We start from the raw sequence: 10,156 nt of genomic DNA, 5'->3' as shown, positions 1-10,156 counted from the left end.
ATGAGAAATTGACATTCAACAAATACATAATTGTTTTTTAAAGGGCTGGTGAGTTACTTTGCAATAATTCTACACTTACTGAGTTTCAAAACCCAGTTACACCTATTCAACAAAGTAACTGCTTTAAGAATTTTTACAGTAAGATAAGAACATAAAACAGAGAGTACCCTTGTCACTTCAGTGACATCTATATGTTTGCAGTCAGGGGAGCTCGAAAGCATATCATCTTTGATATGCTCGAAAGCATATCAGCATATGTCAGGGTTCAAAACTTCTGGATTTCCTTGTCAACTGTACACGTACAGAATCCAGAGCCAAGATTTTGTCAGGCTGTTGAGGGTCTGACCCACTGTTCGTAAAATGCGTGGGGAGCCTGTCAATTCCTTAGGAAGGACTAATGGAACTAAGTTCCCTTCAGGCATTTAATTGAATTCACCTGACCTTCTCTCTGATAAAAGTCCACAGTGATAGAAATACTCACCAACTGAGAGCTGCTGGCAAATCAGACACTGGCAGATTCTCAAGCAGAATGGGAGGTTGATGGTGGCACTGCATACACCCAGAGTCCATGGTCACAGGTGAACCCAAGGCCTTAGATGGATGAAGGTGTGAAGGGGTTCACATGTCAGGGGTCACAGGAGTGAGTGGAGTTGTGGGAAGTAATGGCAGGTAGGTGGTTTTCAGTGGACATGCTTTTGTGTGAAGCTGAATGCTGTTTATGGTGTTTAATACTGAGGAACAGAATCCCATCCTTCAGTTGCAAGGTTGCTGGCAAACCCAAGGGTACATGAAACCCATATGGCCTCCAATTAGTCCCTGAGCTGCCACTAAATTGTGGTGGGCTCAGGAATAATGAGAGTCAGTTGGTTTATTAATGAAGCTAATCAACATTCCAGTGATGGTGACTGAAATCACCATACAGTCCTTTCCAGCCTCCATTTTAAGTTGGGAAGGCTTTCCCACCAAGTTGAGATGGATATGGGGTTCATCCTATGATTGAATGAGCCCTAGCTTTCACGGTTTCCTCTGCATGTACTGGATTCAATCCAGCCCCAGAAGTTTCAATCTGTTTCAGAGGACTAATAATGGCAAATGCAATATCACAGAGGAGAAAGTGAGGACTGCAGATGCTGGAGATCAGAGTTGAGACAGTGTTGCTGGAAAAGCACAGCAGGTCAGGCAGCAACCAAGGAGCAGGAGAATTGACAGGAATCACAATGAAGAGCTTATGCCCAAAATGTCGATTCTCCTGCCCCGATGCTGCCTGACCTGCTGTGCTTTTCCAGCAACACACTCTTGAAATGCAACATCATGCCAGCTAAATTCAACCAAAGGTGCTTCAATAATTTCCTTCAGCCTGAAGTAATGCAGCTTTAAAGCTTTTTTCTGAGATGGAAACTACAAGGCAGCCTTATGCTCTTCTCATTTTTTCCCACTGTTCTTCAGAAAATTTTCTGTGAGGTGCACTCAGTGTCAAGCTGGATTGCTACCTTCAGATCTAGTTTTCCGAATTAGAGGCCTCATCTACCACCAACACTGTTTCCGTTGTGTAGCCTGCAATCGACGACTTCTACCTGGAGAAGAGTGCAGACTGCAATTTGATGGACCCTATTGCATTGAGGATGGCTGGCTTCCAGATCCCAGCTTGATTGAACAGGATCCTGTGAGAGCCGAACGAGATGATCGAAGCCTGTATCTATCAGGTCAGTTGATGTTTGTGCTCAGATTCCCTGAAGTAGAAAGAGGATAATGCTAAATAAAATGCAGACTTATCGGGTGCCTGGTCAAATTTGAGTTCAATGTTTGCCGTCTCATTTGTGTTATGTTTAGTGACAGAAACCGTCCCATAAAATGCACGAGTGCCTCTTTTATTGTGTTCCAATTCCACTGCATCTTTCAGCAGCATAACTGATTGTTCTTCAGATTGTAATAAGGCATTGGGTTACACTTGTACACTTCCCTCTGAAGGGGGCACTTGAGATGATCCTTTATTGCTGTGGCAAGAATACCAAGGCAAGGTTTATATGACAGCAGAAGTGTGATGACAGCAATGTAGCGTCAAGGGAATATCGGAGAGGTTTAGACAGGAAATGGAAATATGGTACCAATGTAACAGGAAATGGAAATATGGTACCAATGTAACCGGAAATGTTTTTCAAATGACTGGCGTTAATTTCATCTGAGTAACAAAGTTGAGCAACAAAATTACCACCACCCCCCACCCTTCCTCCCGACACATGTGCAGAGAGGCCAGAAGCTTTGACAGGCTTCAGAAAGTGTGCATGCTCTACTGATATGATATTCTGTGTGCAGTGACATCAGCACCAGTGCATGTCCAAACTGTCCCGCCATGGAATTGTGCATGTCGTTAGAAATCTGCCAGTTAATGATGTAAATGCACCTATGCCGTTAATCGCGTTCAAAGATCAGAGAGAATTGGTTTCTGGGAGTTCCAAATTTTCCCGGAAATTCCAAGTTGGTTGTTTACTTCTTTATCTTTACATATTCAAATGCAGAAAATATTTGAAGGGTAAATGAATGATCTGTCTTGTTATCTGGTTTTGATCATCTGGTTCCCTTATCTCTTTCAGTAGCATTTCTGCAGTGTACTTTTAGTTTAGCTAAATCTCTGGTATGCTGCTCTGCCTTTATCAATAGTCGGAGCTATAGTGATCTTTCCATTGTAATTTTTGTAAGTATTTGCCTTGATGAGGTTTGCCGTTGTTATCCCTCAACCGTGTTCGATTCTGAGCTTTATTTAACTTTTACCATGCAGCGTCACACTCCACATTTTGTGTTAATTTCTTCGAGTGGCCTTATCTGACATTCATCTCGGCTCATTGATCTATTCCTAGAGATATGCAGATATTTTTCACAGTGACAATCTCCCTTTGCCTGTTTTGTGGAACATTTTGTTTCTCATTAGAGAAAGTCAAGGCCTGTCCGCCAGCACTGCGAGCACCAACCCACTCAGATAAGATAACCCGTGTGCGGACGGTACTGAATGAGCAGCAGCTGCTCACATTACGGACCTGCTATGCTGCAAACCCCCGACCGGATGCACTCATGAAGCAACAGCTGATGGAGATGACAGGGCTCAGCTCAAGGGTTATCAGGGTCTGGTTTCAAAATAAACGGTGCAAAGACAAAAAGAAGAGCACAATGCCGAAGCACACGGACCAGTGTGACAGGAATAAAGCAGTAAGTCTTAATTTCTGTGTTCTCGCCTTACTCAGACATAGTTCCACCAATGAAAGTTATCTCATTACCTAACCTAAGTAGACATTTTTCAAGTGAGTCTTGTGTGTGTCAGATATTTGTTTTTGATCATAGTGGGCAACATAGCCAAGACCAGTCCTTTGTTTCTTGATAGCCACACATACACACTATCAGCACTGGTCCCTGATAGCAATCAGGAATGGAATTCCTGAGCAATTTCCCCTTCACTTACCTGAGTATTCCTGCCATTTCCTGAAGTATATTTCAACTTAACAGACCAGGGACCTAACTGGGTACTACAAATGGATGTTATTCACTCTATTGAAAGAATGAGCCATGGTGTGGATGAAGGGCATGAAGATTAGAGTCATAGAGATGTACAGCACAGAAACAGACCCTTTGGTCCAACCCGTCCATGCTGACCAGATATCCCAATCTAATCTAGTCCCACCTGCCAGCACCTGGCCTATATCCCTCCAAACCCTTCCTATTCATATACTCGTCCAAATGCCTCTTAAATGTTGCAATTGTACCAGCCTCCACCACTTCCTCTGGCAGCTTATTCCATACACGTACCATGTGAAAAAGTTGCCCCTTAGGTCTCTTTTATATCTTTCCCCTCTCACCCTAAACCTATGCCCCCTAGTTCTAGACTCCCTGACTCCAGGGAAAAGACTTTGCCTATTTACCCTATCCATGCCCCTCATAATTATGTAAACTTCTGTAAGGTCATCCCTCTGACACTCCAAGGAAAACAGCCCCAGCCTGTTCAGTCTCCCCCTATAGTTCAAATCCTCCAACCCTGGCAACATCCTTGTAAATCTTTTCTGAACTCTTTCAAGTTTCACAACATCTTTCCAATAGGAAGGAGACCAGAATTGCATGCAATATTCCAACAGTGGCCTAACCAATGTCCTATACTGAAGGTTCAAATCTGGATGGGGTAGATAAAAGAAATAGGTTTTGGAGTATGTCAGTCATTAAAGCTGCACAACAGATTAGCAAGTCTATAACAAAAAAAGCAAATGAAGTATGAGGCTGAAGGAATAGAAATGAAAAGCATATAAAGTCCTGTTAGGGATATATGAAACCTTGGTTACACCACAATTAGAACATTGAATGCAATGCTGGTTGCTGTATTATAAAAAGGAAATTGAAGAAGATGCAAAGAAGAAATCCAAGGATGGGATCATGAATGTAATGGATATATGTATCAGGAAAGGATTGGCAGGCTGAAACCCTTCTCTTTTTAAAAATAGAAGGCTGAGAGGTGACCTGATAGAGGTCTTTAAAATTATCAGATGTTTTGGCAGAGAACAATGGCACAATGAGAGGCCATCAATAAGATAGTCATCAAGAAATCCAGTAAGAATAGGAATGAAAAGGAACTTCCTCATCCAAAAAGATGCTGAGGAGTGTATCACAGAAGTGAGCAATATTGATGGGGGTGAGTTAGTTCATTTGGCTGGACAGCTGGTTTACAGTGCACTATGACACTGACAGCAAACATTCCATTCTCAAACCAGTTGAGGTTACCATGAAGATCCTTCTAACCTTTTACCTGAGGCCTGATAACCCTCAGTTTAAATTCACCACCAGTTATGTCTCTTGAATGAGACAATAGCCCTTTGGTGACTTTATCCATAGATGGATTTAAGGGGAAATTAGACACGTGTGAGAGGAGGGAGCAGATGGTTACTATCATAGGGTTTAAATGAGAAAAGATGGAAGTAAGATTGAGTGGAGAATGGACTGGTTGAACCAAATAACTATTTCTGTACCATTCAACTATTAGTATTTTGAAAAGCTTTTCTTAGTGGTGACATTGCTCCATTTTATAAAATCATTTTTCTTTGAATAAATTTTTTAATTTGTTTTTCTTGTAAAATAACTACGCATATTACATAAATTACACTTTCCATTTCCTTTTCCTACTTGTCAACTCAATGGTCCAGAGGTTCTTAAAAGTAGTTAATTATTACATTGATTAGTGTTTCTGTGGAGACCAATAAGGCAAAGCTGAAATGTTTCTATCCATTGCAAATGAGACATCACCAACATTGTTTTCCCAAGAAAACCATACTGTTGTTTCTGATATTTTTTTTCAATAGGATATTCAGGGGTTAGTTGGAACTCTGATGATAGCTACCAGTCCATTACCACAGAAAGTCGATTTGCAGTGCAGCCCTGTTGAGGTGCAGAGATACTGGCCACCATGGGAAGACCTTAGTGACCTTACACTACAGGTAGGCACAATCACATGAAGGGTGCATTTCTACGTACGTATCTAACTGGGCAGTGCAAAATAAGACTCTTTGGCCATCACAGCTTAAATGGTTTAGGATTACTGAGGAAACCAGCTCAGCCAGGTCCTTCTCAGCCAAGGGAATTCCCTTCTCAGTCAATATGTGGGTTCGAGGGTTAAATTTGATTGAGTGAGCCAGTCAAATGAGAACCCCATTTTTGATTCCATTGTGCCACCAACTCCTACCCCATCCTCCCTCATGTACTTCTCTTGAATGGGATGGTCAGAGACTGTACTGCTGACTCATTTTGGAAAATTCTCAGTGACTGACAGGTTGCCTCAGATTTTTGAGATCAAGGTAACTGCTGGTCTTGAATTTTGCCCCTCTCTCCTCCTTTACTCTGTAGAGAAACACTTTTACGTTCTATAATTTTTCTTAAGGAAACAAGAAATAAAATCCTTTTCATGCACACTTCAGTTTTTTTTATATCTTGAAGACAGTTGTTCCTTTTAATTTAAAAGAATTTCTGTACAGACAGGTTTTTCTGGAAGAAGATCACGCTTCATTTGCAGTAGTAGTGTTGAAGTGTCACCTCTTAGTTGTCAACCTTCTGACACAACAAACAGTGAAGAATCTCAACCATCAGACCTCTGATATCGCCTGTTTCCAGCTATATGTCAACTCATCGCTGAAAAAAACAACTGGATGGACTTCAAATTTGATTTTTGCTATAAGATGAATGAGATCTTCATACTGTTCTTGGCAGATCAAAAGTTTAATTAAAAGACAATAACTTTGCTGTCATAAAATGTAAGGATAGACCCCCATGCCATTAAGAAAAATTTAAATGAGATCAATGCAATATTCAAAGCTCATTCATTCCATGCTGAGTAATAGTCAAACTAATATTCTATACGATCTAAACCCTATTCCACTTCCCAAGTCTCCAATTTTGCATTCACTTAGTGCATGCTTTCATTGACAACCAATAATAGTAATTACAATCCATGAATGAAGTATAGGTCAAATAGATGGTACAAATAGTTTAGCAGAATACTGTTAACTAATCAAAAAATCAAGAATGTGAAATGTAACAGCTTTGATAAATGTCATAAGACTGCTTCAGTGAGCTAATGTTTTCAATCATAAGTGATTAGACAATATCATATGCATTTGAATTTAAAAGTGTAAAAGTGTTGAAATGTGTACAATTCTGAAGGAGCTTGACAGGGTTGACGATGAGAGGATGTTTTCTCTCGTGAGAGAATCTCAAACTAAAGGTTGCTGTTTAAAAGGGCCTTCCACTGATGACAAAGTGCAATTTCTTCTCTCCAGGCTGATTTTTCTTTAGAATTCACTACCCCATGATGGTAGGCCATAACTAAGCTCAAGGCTGAGGTAGACAGATTTTTGATCAACAAGAATTATGGGAATCAGCAGGAAAATTATTGATAAGGCTATATCAGGATTAAGCATGATCAAATTGAGTAGCAGAGGAGATTTGAAGGGGCACATGGCCTACTCCTGTTCTAAATTCTTATGATTGTATGGATCCCTGGGTCTGCCAACAATTTGTGTATTCTCAAATAGTTTGAGACAATTATAGAGTCATGGAGATGTACAGCATGGAACCAGGCTCCAACGCATCCATGCCCACCAGCTATCCAAACCTAATCTAGTCCCACTTGCCAGCATTTAGCCCATATCCCTATCAACCCTTCCTATTCATATACCCATCCAGGTACCTTTTTTAAATGCGGTAATTGTATCAGCCTCCACCACTTCCTCTAGCAGCTCATTCCACCCTCTATCTGAAAAAGTTGCCCCTTGGGTCTCTTTTATATCTTTCCCTTCTCACCCTGAACCTATGCCCTCTAGTTCTAGACTCCCCCCACCCCAGGGAAAAGGTCTTGTCTAATTACCCTATCCATGCCCCTCATGATTTTATAAACCTCTATAAGATCACCCCCCAGCCTCCGATGCTTCAGTCTCTCCCTATAGCTCAAATCCTTCAACTTGGCAACATCCTTGTAAATCTTTTCTAAACCCTTTCAAGTTTCACAACATCCTTCTGATCAGGAGGAGACCAGAATTGCATGCAATATTCCAAAACTGGCCTAACCAATGTCCTGTACAGCCACAATATGACCTCCCAACTTCTATACTCAACTCTGACAAACACCTGATGAAGGAGCAGCGCTCTGAAAGTTAGTGCTTCCAAATAAACCTGTTGGACTATGTGTGGAGTTTGCACATTTCCCTGTGTCTGCATGGGTTTCCTCTAGGTGCTCTGGTTTCCTCCCACAATCACAAAGATGTGCGGGTCAGGTGAATTGACCATGCTAAATTGTCCCATAGTGTTAGGTGTGTTAGTCGGGGTAAATAAAGGATGGGGAAAGAGTTTGGGTGGGTTTCTCTTTGGAGGGGCGGTGTGGACTTGTTGGGCCAAAGGGCCTGTTTCCACCCTATAGAGAATCTAATCTAATCTAATCTATAACCTGGTGTTGTGATATTTAACCCTGACCAATAAAAGAAAGCATCCCAAATGCCGCCTTCACTATCCTATCTACAGATGACTCAACTTTCAAGAAACTATGAACCTGCACTCCAAGGTGTCTTTGTTCAGCTACACTCCCAAGTGTATAAGTCCTGCTCTGATTTGCTTTTCCAAAATGCAGCACCTCACATTTATCTAAATTAACCTCCACCTGTCACTCCTCAGCCCATTTGCCCATCTGATCTAGAGTCTGTTGTACTCTGAGATAACTTTCTTCGCTGTCCACTACACCTCCACTTTTGGTGTCATCTGTAAACTTATTAACTATACCTCTTATGTTCACATCCATATCATTTATATAAATGATCAAAAGTAGTGAACTCGGCACTGATCCTTGCGGCACACCCCTGGTCATTGGACTCCAGTCTGAAAAGCAACCCACCCCCCTCCACTAACCTCTCTCTTTTACCTTCGAGCCAGTTTTGTATTTAAACGGCTAGTTCTCCCTGTATTCAATGAGATCTAACCTTGCCAATCAGTTTCCCATGAATAACCTTGTCGAATGAGGAGAAAGTGAGCTTGTCGAATGCCTTGCTGAAGTCCATATAGATCATGCCCACTGCTCTGCCCTCATCAATCTTCTTTGTTACTTCTTCAAAAAAACTCATTCAAGTTCGTGAGACATGAGTTTCCACGCACAAAGCCATGCTGACTATCCCTAATCAGTCCTTGCCTTTCCAAATACACATAGATCCTGTCCCTCAGGATTTCCTTCAACAACTTGCCCATCACTGATGTCAGGCTCACTGGTGTATAGTTCCCTGGCTTTTCCTTACCACCTTTTTTAAATAGTGGCACCACGTTAGCCAACCTCCAGTCTTCTGGCATCTCACCTGTGGGTATTGGTGATACAAATATCTCAGCAAGGGGCCCAGCAATCACTTGCTTAGCTTCCCATAGAGTTGTAGGGTACACCTGATCAGGTCTTGGGGATTTACCTACTTTTATGCATTTCAAGACATCCAGCACCACTTTCTCTGTATTATGGACATTTTTCAAGATGTCACTATCTATTTCACCACATTCTATAACTTACATGTCCTTCTCCACAATCAACACTGATGCAAAATATTCAATTTAGCATCAAATTTTGGGGACTTTTTTTATTCTACTTTTTAAAGGAAATTACTAAAGTCATAAAATCAAATCATTCGTCAAAGAATGGCAGGAAAACATTTCAAATTCAATTCATTATTGAACTGCAATGATAAATCTATTTGCTCCTCTGTCCCACTGGTTCCATGGTGTTACCATTTCCTCATCCACCTTTATTGTTGAGACCCATTGCAACTACCTTTTCTGCCTTATGATGATTTTACAGCCATTAATCTCAATTACTTCCACTATGCAAATCATGCAAAGAAATGTTGCATTTTAATACTAATGGACTGTAGATATTAGTTCCTACTTTTGCTATCTTTCATGTTGATCAAGTCACACTGAAATTTGAAAGCTTCACACTCAAACTCTCAGATAAAAACGCTGAAAAGTTGGAATATGTACCATGTAGGTTTATTTTCAATTCTGATTGATGATGATATTGGTTTCAGCTCTAAAGATATATTTTTCATTGTTATCTGTGTACAATTCAGTGTTTTGGTTTCAGTCACATTATGCAGCAGGGACATTATCAGACTGATTGATTCATATGCTTACATAAAATTCCTATCAACACAGGTAATAATTCTGCCTATGTGCAACTAACACATGCTAGAAACCCAAATTTTTCATTGCAGCACAGGATTTTTCATCCACTGCTGGCAATGTACATTTTCAGTTTACATTTCTAGTATGTACCAGAATAAAGGAGAACCTTTACCTCCAATGCAGTAATTTTAAAAAAAATCAACTTAAGACTGTTAAAAGGGTGTGTTCTGTGACATAGTATTTACCTGACAGCACCAGAAGAAATGAAATCCTAAAATGGTTTTGTTGCCCCTAGTTAAAATGAATTGTTTCATGTTTATGTTAAAATAGATCCAAATAGTTTAACATTAGTTTTTTAACTACTGTGGTATCAGAAGATTATGATACCTTTTTGAAGAATATTTTCAAAATAGCATTTATTCAAAAGTTTTTGTTTTGGTGTTTTGGCTATTGGATATTTATTTACTCTATTTATTCATAACACTTT

The 10,156-nt window shown here is 40.4% G+C and overlaps 1 protein-coding gene across 3 annotated transcripts; it reads left to right on the top strand.

The window, feature by feature from the left end:
• The first annotated feature begins 585 nt into the window (after positions 1-585).
• Positions 586-6,780, top strand: LOC122565375 (insulin gene enhancer protein ISL-1-like). Of its 3 annotated transcripts, none has more exons than XM_043721285.1 (5): positions 586-669; positions 1,447-1,703; positions 2,927-3,201; positions 5,331-5,465; positions 6,004-6,780. In XM_043721285.1, the coding sequence occupies exons 1-5, from the start codon at positions 623-625 to the stop codon at positions 6,202-6,204; spliced, it is 915 nt and encodes a 304-aa protein (XP_043577220.1). In that variant the 5' UTR covers positions 586-622; the 3' UTR covers positions 6,205-6,780. The 3 variants fall into 3 exon arrangements, with proteins under 3 accessions (XP_043577220.1, XP_043577221.1, XP_043577222.1); XM_043721286.1 differs by having other exon boundaries at positions 6,000-6,269; XM_043721287.1 differs by lacking the exons at positions 586-669; positions 1,447-1,703 and adding an exon at positions 1,798-2,530.
• The last annotated feature ends 3,376 nt before the right edge of the window (positions 6,781-10,156 follow it).

This window comes from Chiloscyllium plagiosum, chromosome 31 (assembly GCF_004010195.1).
Source record: "Chiloscyllium plagiosum isolate BGI_BamShark_2017 chromosome 31, ASM401019v2, whole genome shotgun sequence".
Lineage (NCBI taxonomy): Eukaryota > Metazoa > Chordata > Chondrichthyes > Orectolobiformes > Hemiscylliidae > Chiloscyllium > Chiloscyllium plagiosum.
The sequence above is the reverse complement of the archived record's forward strand: the minus strand, read 5'-3'. Positions and strand labels throughout refer to the sequence as shown.